The 21354-nt window shown below is 44.8% G+C and overlaps 1 protein-coding gene across 2 annotated transcripts in view; it reads right to left on the reverse strand.

The window, feature by feature from the left end:
* LOC146797499 (contactin-4-like) overlaps positions 1-21354 on the reverse strand; it is a 976366-nt gene that overhangs the window by 290640 nt on the left and 664372 nt on the right. For both annotated transcript variants that reach the window (XM_085624519.1, XM_085624518.1), the window contains exon 6: positions 15883-16086. In XM_085624519.1, the coding sequence (XP_085480645.1) occupies positions 15883-16086 (204 nt within the window). The remainder of the gene's footprint in view (positions 1-15882; positions 16087-21354) is intronic.

Here is a 21354-nt window from a genome sequence, read left to right on the forward strand (position 1 = left end):
ATTAAAAGGCGACTATGCATGCAATGAATCCACGTGGAATGTATTTACACTACTAGTGAAGCTCTGACATGTCTGATGCCCTACCGTGCCTAATCCCGGTAGACACCCTTGTCGTTTATTTATACAAACATGGGTAGCTATTGACGGGCACATTTAATACACATGCACACCAAGCCATTCAAAGGGGATTCGACAAAAATTCGACCAAAACTATGCAAGAAACCCCCCTCACGGTTAATAAAACACACATCCACTGCCGGATGTGTAATACTTTTTATTTTACTCTCTGGAAAGGGGACGAACATCACTTGAGAGTCACAGCGCGCTCCTGACAGAGCCCAATGCTGTGTTACACCCACCATTGCCTGCCGAGTGCCACACACCTCTGTGTTGTATTCCACTAGCTAGTGCATATGCTATGACACTCTCTAGCCCATGTGCACTGTAACACCACCCCGTGAATATGTCATGCCACACTTGTCTTCGCACGGGTTATATTGCCCCATCTAACGTGCCTTCCTCGATGCCTATGTTATAACGCACAGTGCTATGCCATACATATTACAATCTGCGATCCATATCTGTGTCACAGTGCATATGCAACGTTACACTCCCCAGCACATATTTTATATTACAACTTTAGAGACTAGTTAGGTTACACAACACTGCCCTGTGCATATTACGCTCCAAGGCGCATATCGCATAGCACGCGCTAGTGCCTGTGCTATCTCGCGCTCTCCAATGAATCTGTCATTGCGCACAATGTATTGCATATTATATTTCACGCCCGGTTCATCTTATATCACACTTTTTGGTGCATAGTTTATACCATACACTATATCTAGTTTTCATTTTCAATCGTGCTCTCAGGACTATGTTCTATATAACACTGTGTTCACCTACCCTTTTCACGGGCATTACATTTTGCGATAGGGGGTGGAGGGTCAGGGGGTGTTTCTGCCAAGTGAGCCCGGAGTCACAGTCACAAACGTCCTCTTCTTCCTGAATAAAAGTGAGATTATGCTGCATACTTGTTCATATTTTAAGTAGTTCGCACAGACTCAATGTTTTAAAAACAATAAAGTTCCTAATACCCGCCTTCTCTGAACAGTTAGCTTGCTGCCCCATCCCCCTCCTCCCTATCCTCTGTTGTGTGAATCCATGGAATAGCCTCCTCCCTCCTGCCATGCATGGTCTGATGTGCTGCCACTGCCCTCAATTTAGTATGATGTACCAGTCCACTCCTCCTGCCCTCCATTGCCCAATTCTATGCCCCATCATTGACCTCCTGCTTAAACTCTGTGCTTAGCTTGCTGCCCCTATTCTCCTTCCCCCTGCCCTCCGATGTCTTTGTGCATGCCCCTGCTCCATCCGTTTTGCCCACCATGTCCCATGGACCTGCCACTCCTATTTACTCTGAGTGTTCTGTTGAGCTGCCACTCCCCTCCCACCTGCCTAGCATTGTCAGATGACTGTAACCTGTCCCTGCCACCTCCACCCTGCCTGTCCACATGCCATGCCCCTATCCTCTTCCTCCTGTCCTACATGGTCCATTGTACTGCCACACCCTTCTGCCCTCCCTGGTCTGTTGTGCTGCAACTGCTCCTCCTGCCTGCCCCGTGTGGTCTGTTGTGAGGTCCCTTCCCCTGAACTTTCTTGTCTGTGCACAGGTCCTGACCCTCCCTTCTATCCTCCATCGTCCTTTGTGCATGCCCCTGCACCCTCCTTCTTGCCCATCATAGCCATTGGTCTTCTGTGCTGCCATGGCCCCTCCCACCTTCCCTGTGTGGTCAGTTAGCTGCCCCTGACCCCCTCCCACCTTCCCTCCATGGTCTGTGTGTATGCCATCACAGTCTCACTGTTGCTCTTCATGGTGTGTCTTGCTTCTAGTGCCCATCCTGCCTGACCTCCATGGCTATCTTGCTGCTCCTGCCCTGCCCCCTTGCCCCCAGCCCTCTGTTTACATGTGAAGACCCCTACTCCCTCCCTCCTGGCTTGTCTGTTCCATTGTAATGCCCCTGATCCGTCCCTACTGCCCTTTATGGTCTGTAATGCTGCAGCTTTCTCTCCTGTCTGTCCATTATGGTCAGCTAGCTACCATTGCCTCTTGCCCCTCTGTTCTCTGTTGTCCATGTGCATGGTCCTGTCCCCTCCCTCTTGCTTTCTATGGATTGTTGTGCTGCACTCCCGTCCTACATGCCCTGTGTGGTGTATTGTGCTGCTGCAAACCCTGATGCCTGCCCTGCAGGGTCAGTTTGGTGCACCTCTCCATGTCCCTCTTGTCCTCTGTTATCCAAGTCCATGTCCCTATCCCATTTCCTTCCTTGTTCCAATGTACCATACTTGCGAACATTTTGAACTTGGTAAGAGGGAGATTTTGAAAAAAAACTGGGGTATTGATTTTCCCCTTTGAGTTACATTGAAAAAGAGGATATTGTAGACAGGAGACAGATCAAATAAAGCCCATTTGAGCTTAAAAACATTGGACGTTTCCTGGCTGAATCGGGTCTGTTGGCATGTATGGTTGTACTACCATTGCCTCTTCCTTCTGCCCACAATGGTCTATTACATTGCCACAGCCTTGAAGGAGGGTAGATTTTGTATCACAGGGGGCCCCTGGCCCGTTCTGTCCACACCTGAAGTATGAGACCCTTGTCCTTGCCCTGCCAGCCGCATTTGTAGGCCGTATTAAATTGACCAGCGGGTCCTGTGTTGCTATATAATTATCCTGAGACATCCTTACCACTCAGCCAGCATAAAACCCCTGTGTAGGCCCTTCTGTTCAATATGTAGGCCTCTTTGTTAAATTGACCATAGCTCTGCAATTTTAGTGTATAGCAGTCTGAAGGCAGGTCTGCGAGGCCTTCTGCTCCAAACTAGTAGCCCCCACCCTACCCGAGTGCTCCGTGCTCGGTATCAAAGTTCAACATCCCACTGAAGCTGTCGACATACAGTAGGCTGCATCCTGGACTGGTACTTGCTTCCTGGGCAGGTTTCCCGCTTTTAAGGAAGTGGCAACCGCAGAGCGTCAAGTTAGGAGAACTGAGGAGATTTTGTACATGAATATATTGAATTCCCGTACAATACCCATTATTTTCTGCTTGCTCTATGGAACTTACGATAAGCGATTGGCCTGAGAGACTGACCTTTTCACCCAGTCCATTGTCAGCATTAAGTGGGTAAATGACGAAATGTCTGGTAAAATCTGCAGACGAAGCTTTTGGGTAGCATACGTAGGTAGATGTAGCGTGCAAAGGAGCCCACAAAATGATATAAAAAGGGAGCACCCACAGATATCGACGGACTACCTCGCCGTCTGTATGTAGGTTAACAGGCTGTGCAGGTTTTCCCCAAGAGCTGGGAGCTCTTGTCTTCCTTTGCTTAAAATGTCTTGCTCTGCTTTGCTTGAAGTATCTTATTCTATTTTACCTATATGAAATGTCATGTTATGTTTAACCATTGTTCTCTTTACTTTTGCATTTAAAAGATTTTGTATTGTAATTGCAGGAATGCTTGCTCTAAGAGTAAACGTGAGTGTTCCTAGGTAACATTTTCCTTGGTGTAACTTGTTTCTCATGATGCATTTATAGATGTGTTTTCTCTCTCTCTCTGTCAGTACATTAATTGAGATACAGAGAATATCATGACAGCTGTATGATTATCTGGATTCTGTATTTTGTACTTTATGTCTCTATTCTGCGGTTTCTTTGAAGTTGTATCTTCTCATTAAACTGCCATTGTATTCTGCCACCAATTCCATGTCTCATATGTCTGTTTTCTTCATTTTTGGAGCAAGCGTTCCTAGGCACCCCGGCTCAAATTAAGGTGCCCCTTTTGTCCCTGACTCACTCTCCTGCTCAGTTCTGTGGTGGCTCCTGGGGCTCTGGGGACCGCCTCTAGCTTCCTTGACCCGTAATAGATCTTCCCTCCACCAGCCTCTCTTGCAAGTCCTGTATTGTTGGTTTGTTGCCCCTGCCCCCCTTTCCACTGCCCTCCATAGTCTGTTGTGCTTCCACGGCCCTTCCTGCCTGCTCAGTGTGGTTAAATTGTTGCCTTTGCACTCTCCTACCTGCCTTCAATTTTCAGAGTCCGTGCCCCTGGCCTTTGCCTCTCAACAGTATCCCAATGAACAACTAGATTGCTAACATTCTATATTTATTACAAAAGTGTGGAACGCCTGACATCATCTTGATGTAATCAAAACTGTAATACCTAGAGCATTTCCTTTAGAAATTACATATATGAGAGGGTCTTATTGGCATCAAAATTATGGTTAGTGCTCTAAAAGACTAAAATAAGGACATTTTGTCTGAGTTTTCAAATAGCGACAAAGCACTTTTAAATTATTTGTTATCTTTATGTTTTTTTATCCAGTTGACCACTTGATTAAATGTTGCACTTAGGGGAGAGGATGTGGTGTTACTTCCAGAACTGCAGACTTTGCAACTGGGGAACCAGGTTGAAGTTTCTGCTTCAGCTCGACATTCTGTGATTCTGGTCAAATCACTTAGTCTCCCCATGTCTACAACCAAAATGAATATGTGCTTGTGTGATGTAACCAATGCTCATGTAAAGCACTCCAATACCTGACAAGTCTGCACTATATAACACTGCAAAAACACTAAATAATAAGTGTTTTGCACACTTCTGTCATTGGGCTATATTTGGGCTACATCTGGGTGATTTTGGGCTACATTTGGGCTCTTTTGTCTCCGGTGGCCATCTTGGGAGATTTATTTGTTATGAAGTTTCCTAATTTCCTCATGTACTGCAGTCTCCTCAGTAGGAAATGCTTTCAGTTTTTTACGTTGATTCCATCATGAAGGTATTCAGATATGTCACACATTTGCCATAAATTCTGAATGTTAGCACTCTAGTTGCTCATTAGATCACTGTAGTAAAACTACTGTTCACCATGGAAGTCTGCTCCTGGTATTAAAAGTGCATGTTTCAGTCTGCATGTCAGAATTTTTTAATGAAATAGAAGAGGATTTGAGAAGTCACTCAAAATGTGCCCTCATTTTCTTTCTTCAGCATTAATGATAATTTCTATGGCAAAATGAACCCCCTCATTGTGTTCCTTTTTAAATTAAATGTTTTAAGTGTTACCAGTTTATTCCAATCAAGATGGCTTCAGGTGTGCCATACTTTTGTCATAATGAAGACAGTAAGCGCTCTAGTTGTTTTTAAGAACATTCTGGGACATTCTGTCATTGGGCTATACTTGGGCTACATCTGGGTGATATTTGGGCTACATTTGGGCTCTTTTGTCTCTGGTGGCCATCTTGGGAGACTTATTTGTTATGAAGTTTCCTAATTTCCTCATTTACTGCAGTCTCCTCAGTAGGAAATACTTTCAGTTTTTTACTTTGATTCCATCAAGAAGGCATTCAGATGTGTCACACATTTGCCATAAATTCAGAATGTTAGCACTCTTTTTGCTCATTAGATCACTGTAGTAAAGCTACTGCTCACCAGGGAAAACTGCTGCTGGTATTGAAAGTTCATGTTTCAGTCTGCATGTCAGAATTTTTTAATGAAATAGAAGAGGATTTGAGAAGTCACTCAAAATGTGCCCTAATTTTTCTTTCTGCAGCACTAATCATACTTTTTATGGAAAAATGAACCCCCTCATTTTGTTCCTTTTGAAATTAAATGTTTTAAGAGTTACCACTTTATTCCAAGCAAGATGGCTTCAGGTGTGCCATACGTTTATCATAGGTAGGACTGTTAGCGCTCTAGTAGTTCTTTGGAACACTCTGGGAAGCTGCAGTAGAACACAAAGGAATCAACTGACAGTCTCTGCCCTTGTTGGATGTACATGTTTTACTGAGAATGTCAGACTTCATTCTCACATGACTGAGAAAGATAATGTGAATTTACAGAAAATAAGCTCTCAGTTTAGCTTATAGATCACCTTCCAAACCTCTGTGGTAAAAGCATGAGAAAATATTTTTCTCTCAATCATGATATCCCAGCAGAAGGCTTTTTCACATGGTGAAATCACCTTAGAACATACCACAATTCCTAAAATGAGTATGGTACCATCAACAAATGATTTATAATGTAACTAAAGTCTTAAAACCTTCTATTAACTGCAATGCTTTTTAATGAGGTGCTATCATGTATATTGGTCCCAAGATGGCTGCCAACACTTCTTGGATGAAGTGCTGACAGCCAATCAGATCTCAGGATGAGATGTGTGGTTAGGCTCCGCCCACATATATATATGCTTTTAAATGCTATTTTCTCAGGAAATACTGAACAGATTTACACCAAACCTACAAAAGGCACTTCCTTGACCTGAGGACTACCTCTCTGCCAAATTTCAAGTAAATCTGTTCAGCCGTTCGGGCTGTAGCCCTGTCTAAAGGTCCTATGGAAAAATGCATGGGAAAAACGCGTTTTGGGACCCCCCTTTTATCTCAGCCCCCGCTTGACGAATCCCCCCGAGACTTTCAGGGTAGGAGCGGAGCGTAGCGCCCCACCTATTTTGAAAAATTCGCGAGGATTCGTCGACCGGCGCCAAAGTTATTCAAAATAGAATGTTGCGGATTTCCTATGGAAAAGGGGTCCTAACTATAACTACCTACTGGCGACCGCCAGTAGGTAATATATATATATATATATATATATATGGCTTTACTCTCCCTAGTCTCCGGGTACAATTAACCTGCTTGTCTGAATATCTGATTTGCTAATTATAGTTCCTTCCAGGGGTGTTTTATTTGGAATAACCATATATTCTATGAGAGTATGCTTTACAAGCTATTATTCAAGAAATCTAACACCACCTGATTGCTTCTCTGTTAATTAGCTTGCATAGGTAGTAATTAGGGAAAGATCAGATTCTAGTTTATAGACATTGGTTGGCACGAGAGCTGACAAGAATTCTGGATTTATGTGCGAGTCATAATCATTATTTTTGACCATTACTAATATAATTAATGCCAACTCTGTGGCAGAGGAGCGGGGTTCTTTTACATCTTTCAGTTTCATGTTTACATTGTGTGTCTGCAGACAATAAGCATCAGAGCACAGTCCAAATTCAATCCATCCTGCTGTGATAAGGCATGCAATCACCACCAACCACTGGAAAGAAGTATAAAGTCAAGCATATAGCAGTGTTAAAAATGTTGGTTATTCAAGTATGGATCACTAGTAATCAGAATTCTTTATCCATCTTATAAATGCATCGTCTAGGTGTCAGTCATTTGAAAATGTACTTATTTTAAAGAGTCGAAAGAAGAACCTAAATTACAATTAAAAAAAGCTTAACCAGGATTGAGCACTACCAATCTGGCCATAATTCTTGCCAGCTGCCCTCTGCTTGGCCTCTTGTAAGCTCTGACCTTTTGGCTCATCATGGTCAGTGTTCACTTATGGCTCAAGCATTGATTATAGAACCATGTGATTCTCTGCACAGATACAGTCCTCGTGTTAGAAAAATGAGTCAACTTTTGCATGACCCGGGACCGGCTTCAGTGTGATGGCGTCCAGTTGTTGGTCGGGCCCTTGAGGTGTCAAGGTATTGCTGGGGCCTCCAGAGATAACTTGGGCTTTTTGATTGATTTCCATTTCCTTTGTCTTCCAACAGACAACTTTTGGCAACTTGTTTTCAATATATTTATATATTTGCCTAACGTTTCCATCTCTTTTCTGAACCACTTCCTTTGTTTATTTATTGAATGTACATTCATGTTTTTACATCTCGGTGTAGACCTTAAGCTCAGTGTTTTTTCAGTATTTAGTATTTTAAGTTGGTTTGTTGCGTACAAAACCAAATTCCTTTTTCTCCAGGATTGCCTTCCTGCTCAGGCTCAGCTACCCCAGGGTGAGACTAAATCACCTTTATTGAAGCTTTCTTCTTGCAATGTAACCCTTTGTTTGAGCAACATTGTAGGTTAGCCGCAGTTCACTTTGAGACTGCGGGCTCTCTGCTCATTAGCTTGCCAGCAGATTTCTTAATATATGTTATAACTGGCATGGTGATCAGTGGCAGGGTAACAGGCGCAACAGAAGGTCTGTGAAAAATACACAGAACATGCTCCCCTTATATACAGACATACCTCTCAGCATGTGAGATTTCAAGGAGGGTGAAGTAAAAAGGTTGTGGCACAGAATCCTATGGAAGTGAACTGTAGAAAGTAATTTTTTTGGAGTGTTGTTGGGAAGGTTCGCTGGACAGGTGAGCCCATTGAAGTCTATGGGGTGCATTTGTCATATTGAGAGGGTGAAAATGATTCCAAGGCGTTGATATGCCCAAGCCGACTCTCAGGTGAGAGGTACATACACAAGGGAATTTTATGGTGAACAGTAGCACTATGACATCATAAGTGCACATGACTGGTTTGTTCCTGTTCATGCTGTAACACGCTATAAACAAGCAATGGCAGAGCTAATAGGTCTATATTTAATGTTCAAACACGTTAGCACATTCCAGCAGCCAGCAGAAGCGGATGGAAAGAGCTAATGTTGTAAAGTAGTCCCTCAGGTAGCACTCAGGTGAAGGTGGAAGCACACATCCAAAGAGAATTAGGTGAGAGGGTGATACTCCACAGGGCTGAGCCAATAAGACAGGGGGCCTGATTTATGTCTTGGCGGTGTGCCTATCTCGTCACAACGACGACGGAGTATACATACGGCCAAGATCACACAGTTTCGATGTGGGCATACCATAGGTTTAATCACGGCATAGTCTACTCTGTCTCTGCCATTATTAATCTCCTCTGACGGCCCTGCGGAGTAAGTGCTGTTGGAGCCAGACCTCTAATTCCACCTGCCTGATTTGGATGGACGGAATTTGAGGTCAGTTTTAACTGTCCTTCCCCGCCGGCAAAGCCCTGGTGGTAAGGGCAGTGAAAACTGCTGAATGCACGACTCCATTGGGAGACGACTCCCATGGCTAGGGGAGCAGTTTATTTTTTATTTTCCAAACAAAATCAGGCTTTAGGGATTTTGTTTTAGAACATAAAAATGAAACCAGTTTGGTGCAAGGCGCCGTCATGTTGACGGAGCTCTGCACCAAACTTCAACAAGCATTGGCATAGCCAATAGGTCTCGCCTTTAGGACCTTATAAGTGTTTAGCTATGCAACAGTTGCATAACTAAATACTTATAAGGTCCCAAAAGCGAGACCTATTGGCTATGCAAACCGGCCGTGCGGCCGCGAAAGTGAAAGTGATCACGATCGCGATCAAACATCAAAGCGGCCATGCGGCCGCGAAAGTGAAAGTAATCGTGGTAAAGCGCGGCGCGCGCGCCCGCGCACATGCACTGTAGCTCTAGGCTGGCCTGGTAGCACTTTTTGGAGCCCTCTCAATAAGTCTCGCCAGATCAGCGCATGCGCTGGGTCAGGCGAGACCTAAAAAGCATTGACAGGAACGGCTGTGACAGTGGTTCTTGCGAATGCTTTAGAAATAACCGACTGCTTGGCAGTCACTTCTAAAGTAGGTGGGCGGCGCCTCCATCAGGGCGATGTAGTAATTTTCTCTATCTTGATAACGGAGAAACAAGCTGGCTGCCAAAATCTAAATTAGGCCTAAAGTATCTAACCGATGCTCAAAGAGGCTGATTGAAGAAAGTCAGTGGGTGAAAGGGGTCGAGCTTAAGCCCACTCTATGTAGGGTGACCAGGCGTCCCGGATTTGCCAGGACAGTCACGGTTTTTCACCAGCTGTTCTGGCAGGTTTTGGTAAATCTAGGTCTTGTCCCTGTTATTAGAGGGTCTAGTGAAAATAGTAGGAGGCGCCCTTTTATGTTTTTTAAGCAGGAATAGTTAGCAACTGTTATAATAATGCAATATAATTAACAGGCATGATACTGGCTTTAAAAATTAAATTTCATTTATGCTCTTACTGCCTCTTTTGTAATTTGATGGTGATTAGCGCAGTCATTCTGTGCGTTTGGTTGAAGTAAAATTGTAGTCCTTCTACTATTTCTCGTTTTTGTGCTTTAAAATTCTGGTCACCCTTACTCTAGGTCTATTGTAAACAAGAGGTCTGTTTGTCACCTGTGCTGTCAAAATCCAACCCTAAAAAACTGGACTAAACTACTTATCCAAATTTGAAAAAAATGTATGCAAATGTACCAGCGATTTGAGCATCAGCACTAAGGGAGCACTTTATTGTGCTGCAGCTGGAGTCTTGCTTGTGTTTGTTTATGGTTATAGGTTTTTGTATGATGCTGTGTGCCACCTGCTGGGCCGCTATGAACATGCAGAGTGCATCTCTATTGTCATAAAACAATACAACACAAGTCAGGCTCGTAAAGCGACAGATAGTATCCCACTGTGTGCACGACACACATGAAAGACACGGAGCAGGATGCGCGCGAGAGGCCTCCAATCAGCCGCGAGCACTGAGACTGCTTCGCTAATGCATCAATTTTATTTGTTTGCACGGGAGGAAAAGCAGGCGCTTAAACACCGCCGAGCTCTGGGAATACATCAATTCAGCTGCTTTTAAACAGTGTTAACCTCTTTAAGTCTGAGAATTGTTAAGACACTTGACAGTCTCAGAAAAAAGTAAACTAGAAAAAAAATATAGCTGGGATCTGGTATTCAATAGAAAGGTTTTTTTATTACACTGAATGCATGCCCAGTTTTTTTCTATATATATATTTTTTATTTTAAAAGCATTATTGGGTAGAAGGGCAGTTCGATTTAATTCGTCCTTGACATATCAGTAAAAAAATATATTATGCTACAATGGGTAATTTAAAAAAAATTGTTTTGCAGTTTTATATGGAGCAAAACCGACCCAAATTACATGAGCACCAGTTGCATTACAGATGGACACATTAATTGATTTTTCCTTTTTTTTAGACATGGGGAGATTAAGTGATTTGCCCAGAATCACAGGATGTTTGAGCCTCCCGCCAAACTCGACCCTGGTTTCACAGCTTCAAAGTCGGCCGCTCTAGCCGTTAAGTCACATCCAATAGTTGTAAAGCGAGACATAAGCTAATGCACTGACTTCTTGGTTATTGGGGTCTCAGGGTTTTTGTTAGATGGGTTTGTTCAATTGTGTTCCTGTGTTTGTGTTCTCTTCGCTATTGTTTTAGCGCAAAATGCTTCCTCAGATGAAAAATTGATGCGAAGATGCCGTTTATATGGAAATGTAGCGCTAAATGACAGATTTGCATTTTGCATACTTACAAACAATTTCACGTAACTTTCCCAAACTTTTGCACAATTATATTAAAGCAAATTACACAAACTTCGCACATCCCAAGACTCCCTCCATCAACCATGCTCATGTTTGTACTCCTCCCCTAGCAAACAAAAGGTCTCAGGAAGAGGGTGACAGGGGAAAAAAAATGTTCACAGATAGAGGCATGGGTTTAAAAAAAAACATTAAAACAATGGATGTAATACAGGGGGCGAAGCAGAGCAGGGACAGCCCCTCGACTACTGAAGAGGTCGATCAACGTTCCATGGTGAAAAGTTCCAGAAAACTCTCTGCCCATAGACATAACAGACACAAATCTGCTATTATCTTACCCTGCTTAGGAAACTCTTCCTTGACCTTTCTCATTCAATGAAACTTAGAAGCACCTCTTCAATATGAGAGAACCAAAAGAGCAACGCCGGAGTAACGTTGATCACTTTTCGACAGGGCCGGACTGGCCATAGCGGGCACCGGGCATTTCCCCGGTAGGCTGCTAGGGTGGGGGCTGGTTTTGGGCCCCTGGGGGCTGTTTTTCTTACAATATGGGCTCCCTGTAACAAAATCGGCCGAAACCGGCCCTCGCAAACTGCTCAGCCGCACTCTCCCTCACCCCAGGGGGGCCAGCTGAGCAGTTTGCCAGGGCCGGTTTCCGTTCCCAGCCCGGCCCTGCTTTTCGATGACATTGTATCTAGCTTCCATAGTGGCTAAGGAATTCTGTGTGTTCATTACTCCCTCCAGTGATAGGAGTGGTTGGCATCATGGGACCTGGCATATTACTGGATTGACTTCACTCTCTCCAGGAGCTAGGGCTCGAACTTCAGCTTGTGTCTCCATCACCGAGGACATTCCCCAGGCCATTCCTGCCTCCTTTGTCAGGCTTCGCAATATTGATCCATTGGTGCGCCCCACAGGGCTCAGCTCTACGCACCATCGGACTAATTCTCTGCATTTGTCCCTTGGCAGAGGTCATTGGATCATCCAGATTAACTTGCTTTTTTATTTAAACTGATGACACTTGCTAAGACTGGATAAAAATAACCCACTTTAGCACTATCTTTATTCCTGATCTACTAGCAACAACTAGATGAAGAAAAATTGGGACAATTGTAGCAATCTTCACCGAGCTAAAATTATTGAGAACAACAACCTCTATTGTCTCTCCTTGGGCACAGCCCCTTTTCCAATCCATTGAGCAAAAATAATGGGGTGACCCGGTGTCCCTCAGAACCTGGGTGGGCGTATTATATAAATACAATGGTTCTGTCGGGAATTTATAATTTCTTTTCGAAAGTTCAAAAAATATTCATTACATGTAACAGATATCAGATAAATGAGGAAAAAAAGGCACACACCAATGAAGTTTGCAATTTGGTAATTTAAGGGAATAAAGTATTATGGGCTGTCGTAATACATAAGTTCAAAAGAGCAAAATATTGGTGACTTGTGGGGATAAAGTGACGTGATGATAAATAGTATATACAATATATTTCAAATGCGGTAAAAGTGAATAAGTAGAATAGAAAGGTACATTATTTCTTGATATGTCTTTATGGTTTTTCACATATGCTACAAGAGCCTATGTGAATTAATCTGTTATCAGAAGCATTGTGTAGACATATAAGGGTGCGTCATCACATAGGATCTTGTAGCATATGTGAAAAACCATAAAGACATATCAAGAAATAATGTACCTTTCTATTCTACTTATTCACTTTTACCGCATTTGAAATATATTGTATATACTATTTATCATCACGTCACTTTATCACCACAAGTCACCAATATTTTGCTCTTTTGAACTTATGTATTACGACAGCCCATAATACTTTATTCCCTTAAATTACCAAATTGAAAACTTCATTGGTGTGTGCCTTTTTTTCCTCATTTATCTGATATCTGTTACATGTAATGAATATTTTTTGAACTTTCTAAAAGAAATTATAAATTCCCGACAGAACCATTGTATTTATATAATACCTTTTCCAATCCAGTCAGCCATGTCTGTGATCTTGGTTTCTTCCAAATGTAAAACCTGAGAATGATCTGCTTCTTTGGTGTCTTTCCACAATAGTTGACTGCTGCCAATATAATCCTTCAGTATTGCAGCAGGGTCTATCAGGGCCTCTGCTCTTCTATGTTGAATCGCCTTTACCAAGTCTATTCTACAGCACGGAGCTGCCTCACCAGCATTATTCACTGGGATCACATCACTCCTCAGTGCTGTACACTGTTCACTGAGGGAAAGTCGAGGGGGTTGCTCCTGAGAAGCTTTGTTTCAGTTATCAGTGTTAGTTGTCATTTATTTTACAAGGCAAGCTTCTGTTCCAGTGGAAGACCTACACTGCAATCGGCTGCGGTGACCATGCAAACAAAATATACAACTCCTGAAACACATTGCACCAAGTTATTGGTGACGATGGAGCTGTACCTGATCACATCCACTTTCCGCATGCTGTAACTCTGCACCCAGAAGCTCCAGCTCTCGAGATGAACTGTACTTCCAGGATTCCCGTGGTGTGCGGAGGCCGTACATGAAGCAATGCTGAGAATCTGTACACTACCTTTGAGAATCATCTGGTGGGGATTGATATACCAGAAGCTCTTTGCTTGTGATACCTACCTACCTGTGTGTTGGTTCCCAGAACAAAGCAAATCTAAAGGTGGAGTCACATTCTTCCTATTGAAACTGTATTATTGTAGTGTCTGCTTATGATGCCTTTTTGGACAGGCAAGTGCCTTTCATGAAACTGACGAAGGGAGCTTGTGGGCTCCTCATTGGTTTTCAGCCCCAAGCGATCTCAGTTGCCTGGGCGGTAACTCACTTTCCTCTTTCTGTGTTTTGGGAATTGCACAGTTAGATTGGTAGGAAAACCCACCGGAACCCATTCTTGATCTCGCCAGGTTGTCTGAAATTTCTTATTTGAGGACCTGTTGTTTCGTTTAAATCAGTTTAATGTTATTGTGTATTAACACCTATGTACATATGTACGTATGCATGATTGCATGTTATAGGGTGCAAATATAATGCAATGAAGATCTGTACAGAAGAGATAATACAGAGGAGTGTGAGGACAAAGAAGGGGGAAGAGGGGCTTGCTGTGGTTGTCAGTGGTACAAAGGGGGCGGCGATTGCATTGGCGGTGTTCAGTGTGGTTAATAATCATACTGCAGTCTCTTTAGGTTTTATCTTACTTTTTTATCACCTAGCTGTCTTGATAGTTTTGCTGTAACGGTTTCCCCAGTTTACATTCTGGTATCCTTTCAGTTATATTCCCTCTGCTTATTAATAGTGTCTCTTCTCCCCATAGAGTTGTGTTTCATGCTCAGTTATTGCTGGATTTCAGTTTTTTTACTCTTCTGCAGCTCTTGATACTGCCAGACATGTTTCCTCATTAACTGCTCAGACACTGGTAAGCAGCTGTTGCTGCAGCTACAAGTCCTGCTTTTCCAAAGTATGTTTATTATGGGTGTGTGAAGTTGGGATTTAAAAAAAAAAAAAAAATCACACAAAAGTTACGAAGGTCCTGAGGAGTGGGGATTGTGTGCTATTATTTTGTACATATGTGTAATTTGTGTCAGTGATTCAGGAGGAAAGGCTAAGCAAGGTGTATACTTTTGTACAAAACTTTTGCGAGTTGTCGGTACAACAACACTTGCGTACAACCTGCTCATTGTTTACAATAGTCGGTAACACTCGCAATAGAAAAGAATGCAAGCATCTAGACAAAGGAAAAGTGGGGAGCTCTACAAGCTATGGCTAGGCCATTAAACGAATTCTGCAAGTTTTCAATTACACGATGAAAAGTTCCCAAATCCATAATTATAATTTTCTTCCAGTATTGTATCACTCATATGCTACAAAAAGGTGTTAAACTTGTGACACTTGCCACCTGTCTAGTCACAGCAGTGGCACCATAGAGAAAATGGTAACATACTTACATACTCATTATTTATTAGTGTTGAGGAACTACCACTGCACACATCGGTTAAATGAGCTCTGTTCTGATTACAACATTAGAGATGTTTGTAGTGTTAGTATAGTTTCACCAGAGTGGACTCTCAAACTCCACTGACTACACAGTTGGGCTGACCCGAAGCACTGATCCACAGTTTCACAAAGGAATGACATTCAAGTCCTCTGGCAACAGCCACTGAGTAGGTTCTGGGCAGAGACTGAAATCCTTGTGCAGCAAATTTCTTCCTCTGTCTGCATTAAGTTCTACTTGACCTTGAACCTCCCAGTAGCTCAAACTCTCTATTACACTGATGATCAATACAAACACAGGTAACACCTTAAATCCTGATTATTGCCAAAGATGATCTCTTTTCCAGTCATTGATCTCAAGCAACATTCTTATCTCCTGCACCCTGACAATATGTTTCAGTTAGATCACATATTTCCACAATCTACTGTCTTTATGTTCTAGATAAAAGGGATTCAAAAGATGCAATTTCCACATTGATTTAATCAGGGACATGAAATACACCTTCAGAGGTTAAAAAATAACAACCAAGCTGCATGTAGATTTCTTTAGTTTTCCTTTCCACCCACTCACTCACTCACTCACTCACTCACTCACTCACTCACTCACTCACTCACTCACTCACTCACTCACTCACTCACTCACTCACTCACTCACCCACTCACCCACTCACCCACTCACCCACTCACCCACTATTACATACAGAAGACTTCTGGTTCCAGAACTCACCATCGTGCTTCAGTGTGAGAGGAGTGGGGGGACCCAGGGCTCTGGTATCAGTTACAGTATTTGTCACCAAACAGGTGTAGTTGCCCACATCTGACCTTTCCACTTTTGCAATATATAAATTTCCAGTTACTTGTGAGACGAATCTGCGATTGTCCTGCTGCACAAATGGTGGGTATTCATTAAAGATCCAAGCGTAGGTCAGTTCTGCAATGAAAAAGGCAGAGTTATGGTTAGCTCACATTGCTTGCCATAAGTAATCTCAAAATCAAAACTTTTCTTTGCATGGAAACTATACAGGGTTTGAAACCTATTCTGGGGCTGCAAATGTTCCTTTGGGTGTGACCTCTCCTGAACATGTTAATTATTCTGGGGATGCAAACTCTCCTAGAGGTTGAATATTGCTTGGGGACAAAAACGAGAATCCAAACCCTTTTGCTGGATGCAAATTTCAAGGTTGATTATGAGCAGTGGCTCAAAACTCTTGTCCTGATAGACCTTTCATGGGATTGCACACTCTCCTGATGATGAAAACTCTTGTGGGATTGTATAAGCTCCTAGGAACATACGCCTTTCTTGTAATAGAAACTTTACTGTTAAGGAAATGATCTGGGAGAAGGGACCATTACTGAATCTCCTGGTGATGGAACACTCCTCAGGATGGACACTCTGCTGGCGATGCAAACTCTACTGGGACTACAAACCTCCCTGTAGATTCAGAATCCTACGGGGTGGCAGTTTTACTGGGGCTTACGATGCTCCTTGAGATCAAGATGTTCTTGGTCATGGAGACACTCAAACAGATGGAAACGTTTCTCAAGGTGAATACTCTCTTCGAGATAAATACTCAGTTGGAGATTGATAATCTTCTATGAATGGAGATGCTCCTGGGTGTGAGCCACTCCTGTGAATGTAGGCATTGTGGGTGATGGAGATGGTCCTGGGGTAGAAACTCTCCTGGTGATGAAGTGGAGTGTTTGAAAAGAGACTCTTGTGTGGATAGAGACAGTTCTGGAAATGGAAATGATCCTTGGGATCAATACGCTATTGTGGATAGAGATGTCTCTGGGAATGGAGCTGGTACCAGGGATTAAAATCTTTCATAGTATAGACTTTTTGATGAGAATGGAATACTTCTTGGTGCATCCACTACATAATAATACTCACCTGAGGATTACTCTCTCCATGGAAACAGATGCTCGTCTAAAACAATAGCCTCATCTGTAAATGTACTGTGTTCTTTAGATGGTAGCTCTACTGTGTACTGGATCATGTATGTCACTAATCTACAACTTGATGATAAAGTATGAACTCTTTGTCTCGTAAAATAGAGGTTTTGCTGGGGATAGCGAAGGTTTTCTCCTTGACACATTTGTTCTTAAGAAATGCAAAATCTCTATATTAATTACAGCTCCACAATAGGAGACTTTTTTGGAAATACAGCTCCAAATAAGCGACTTTTTCTGTAAATTGATAGGACATAAGCAACCTGAAGTTCTGGTAGGACTGCTAGGATTATCAGTATCACCATAAAATGATTCTGCCACTTGTGTCTGTCCTGAAGTGTATGCTTCAGACATTTGAATGTCCATGCAAAGGCAGCCAGCTACCTAACCGACCACGGATAGTCACATTCGCACTGATATCACTGCAAATTATCTGCATGCTGGATTACCTTTAAAATTCATTACTTCCTGGAATCAATTATCTTTAATGTACTTACTGCGCATGCCCAGACACCATGAAAAGAGCTCTGTATACAATTGGATCCTCCAGTATTTTTAATGCCTTTTTTATAAAAGTGGCAGAATCTGGTGCGGGGATACCGGGGTGTACAGAATTTCCAATTCCAGACAGTATCCCTTCACCAAATTCTGCCAATTAGAACATTTTTTCCTGTGATATGGAATTACAGGCCAGACCCCTTAATACTGGCTCCTTTCCATGCATTTGTTCCTGATTCCAAGAAGAAAAACGCTGACTGTGTCCGCCTGCTCAGAGCTGACAGAAATCAGCAGCGGGGTGGTGGTGGGGGGGGGTAGCACATTGGTTGGGGTTGTGACCTCAGCCTCTATGGGCAGAAAAAGGCCTGCTTCCCCTGTCCTTCTGCAGAGGTGGGTTGGATGATGGGCTGTGCTTCATACCACATCCTCTGACCTGGCAGGATGGAAAAGGGTGTGGTGACCCCAGGCCTCAAAGTATTGGGTTCAGAACTTGCAGACCTGAAACGTATGGGCCTTGAGATGCTCAGAACTGCAAGTGGAGAAATTTCAGGCGGGCTATCATTCCATTTGAAATGTTGCCACTTGGAATAAGAGCCTAGGTTGTTCTAGCAATGTTTCTAATAAAGTTACACCTTGGGGTGAAAGTAAGATTTTAAATATATTTTTTATTAGACTTTTAGAAGTACTGGAGTTTGCCAATAGTCCTGATTTATATGAGTTGCTGTTACCTTATAGCAGTAAAGACCAGGGGCTTAGCTTGGCCAGTAAAATTGAGGGGTTGTGAGCTTCAGATTTTCCAACAATCAAGCTCGTATATAATGTTATAATACATTATACAACAAGCAGGATGCAGGAGAGGGGCCTAACGGGCAGTGGAAAGGGAGAGGAATCCGGATTTGGAGGGGTAGTGAGTGAGGAAAAACACAATATTTGATAAAATATCCAACATTTTTTAGGATTTTTCAAAACAGAGAGGGAGAGAATGTGCGCACGTTTTCCTCTGTGTGTATATAGATATTCCTGGTGAAATCCTAGAGGCACCTCACCATACCTGACTGAATACACCTGTACCCAACTATTTATCTAAAAATAAATTTATTAGGGGGAGGTAACACCCCAGCCCCCCCCCATCAGTATAGGCCTATAGACATTTGTCCAAATAATGTGATTTTTAGACCTACAGCAGATCAGCGCAAGTAATGGAATTACGGATTGGGTGGAGTTGTTACAACTTGCATCTCCCCCTTGGAAGCTGTGCCCAGATCCAATTTAGCTGCTCCGCTGTGTTCTTCATTATCTCTGAAGGGTTTTCTATTGCATGTGATGTGCCAGGCCCTGCAAAGATGAGCCTATCTGGCAGACATCTGGTGCCAACGAGTACAGAGCGTAAAGGTGCACCCCCCACACCTCTCTCTCTCTGCTCTTCTTCTCACTCCATCTCCCTTGGCTTTCCCTTCCTCTCTATCACTCCCTACCTCTTCTTTTCCATCTCCCTCGCTCTCCCACCACCTCCTCTCTCCCTCTTTCTGCCTTTTCCTCTCCTCTGCCCCTCTCTCGCCCTCCCCTCCCCTTCTCCCTCCCTTCCCCCTCTCCTCTCTCGTCTTACCTTTACCCTTCATATCCCCTTTCCTTTCCTTCCCCTCCCTCTCCCTTCCTCTCTTTCTTCTCTCCTCTCTGGCCCTTCCTTTCACCCTCCCCTCCCCTTCTCTCTTTCCCTCCCCTTTACCCTTCCCCTCCTCTCTCGCCTTCCCCTCACCTTCTCCTCCCTCTCCCTTTCTCTCTCTCCTCTCCTTCCCCCTCCTCCCTCTCCCTTCCTCCCTCTCCCATCCCCACTCTCCCCTCTCCTCTCTCACTGTCACCTCTGCCCTCTCCTTTCCTCTCTCGCCCTTCCCTTCACCCTCTCCTTCTCCTCTCTCTCCTCTCTCTCCCCTCTCCTCCTCCCTCTCGCTTCCTCTCTCTCCCCTCTCCTCATTCTCCCCTCTCCTCACTCACCCTCCCCGTCTCCCTCCTCTCTCAGCTTCCCCTTCCCCTTCTCTCTCTCCCTCCCTTTCCCCCCTCTCCCTCCTTCTCTCCCCTCTCCCTTCCTCTCTCCCCTCTCTTTTCTCTCCCTCCCCTTCTCCCTCACCTCCTACTCTCTCTCTCCTCTCTCGCCTTCCCCTTCTCCCTTCCCTCCTCCTCTTTCACCTTCCCCTTCTACCTTCTCCGCCTTCTCCCTACCCCTCTCCCCCTCTCTTCCCTCTCTCTCCCCCTTGCCCCTCTCCTCTCTTGCCTTCCCCTCCCCCTCCTCTTCCCCCTCTCCTTCTCCTTTTTCTCTTCTCCCCACTCCTCTCTCACCCTCCCCTCTCCCCTCTCCCCTCCTTCTCCTCCCTCTCCCCTCTCCTTTCTCTCCCTCCCTTTCTCCCTCCCCCTCCTCTCTTGCCCTCACCTTCTCCCTCCCCTCCCCTCCGTCTCCTCCCTCTCCCTTCCCCTCTCTCCCCTCTCCTCTCTCGCCCTCCCCTTCCCCCTCCATCTTTTCCTTCTCCCTTCCCATCCCCTCTCCTCTCCCATCTCCTTTCCTCTCTCACCCTTACCTTCTCCATCCCCCTCCTTCTCCTCCCTCTCCCTTCCTCTCTCACCTCTCCTCTCTCACCCTCGCGTTCTCTCTCCCCCTCCTTCTCCTCCTTTTCCCTCCCCTTCTCTCTCCCCTCTCGTTTCTCACCTGCCCCTCTCCTCTCCTCTCTCGCCCTCTCCTTCTCCCTCCCCCATCTCTGTCAACCTCCCCTTTCCCCCTATCCCTCCTTCTCCTCCCTCTCTCTCCCCTCTCACCCTTCCCTTCTAGCCCCTCCTTCTCCTCTCTCTCTCTTCCTCTCTCTCCCCTCTCCTCTCTCACCCTCCCCTCTCCTCTCCTCTCCTCTCTCGACCTCTCCTTCTCCCTCCCCCATCTCTGTCGACCTACCCTTACCCCCTCCCCTCCTTCTCCTTCTCCTCCCTCTCCCTTCTCCTCTCTCCCCATCCCCTCTCCCCTCTCTTCTCCTCTCACGCTCCCCTTCCTCTTCCCCCTCTCCTGCTTCTCTCTCTCTGTCTCTCTACCCTCTCCCTTCCCTCCCCTCTCCTTCTTCTCCCTTCCTCTCTCTTCCCTCTCCTCTCTCCTCTCTCCTCTCTCACCCTCCCCTTCCCCCTCTGCCCTCTTTCTCCTCCCTCTCCCTTCCTTTCTCTCCCCTCTCCCCCTCCCCTTCTCCCAGCCCCCTCCTCTCTCACCCTCCCTTCCCCCTCCCCTCCCCTCCTTCTCATCCCTCTCCCTTCCCCTCTCTCCCCTCTCCTCTCTCACCCTCACCTTCCCCCTCTCCCCTCCTTCTCTTCCCTCTCCCTTCCTCTCTCTCCCCTCTCCTTTCTCGCCCTCTCCATCTCCTCCCTCTCTCATCTCCTCTGTCCTCTCCCCTCCTCTCTCGACCTCCCCTTCCCCCTCCCCTCTCCTTCTCCTCCTTCTCCCTTCCTCTCTCTCGCCCTATCCTCTTCTCTCTCACCCTCCCCTCTGCTCTCTCACCCTCCCCTCTGCTCTCTCGCCCTCCCCTTCTCCCACCCCTTACTTTGTCGACCTACCCTTCCCTGCTCCCTCATCCTTCTCCCTCTCCCTTACCCTCACTCCCCTCTCCTCTTTCACCGTCCCCTCTCCTCTCGCCCTCCCCTTTCCCCTTTCCCCTCTCATCTCTCTCTCTCCTCTCCCTTCTCTCCCCCCTTCTCCTCCCTCTCCCTTCCTTTCTCTCCCCTCTCC

Source organism: Triturus cristatus, chromosome 9, assembly GCF_964204655.1.
Source record: "Triturus cristatus chromosome 9, aTriCri1.1, whole genome shotgun sequence".
Taxonomy (NCBI): domain Eukaryota; kingdom Metazoa; phylum Chordata; class Amphibia; order Caudata; family Salamandridae; genus Triturus; species Triturus cristatus.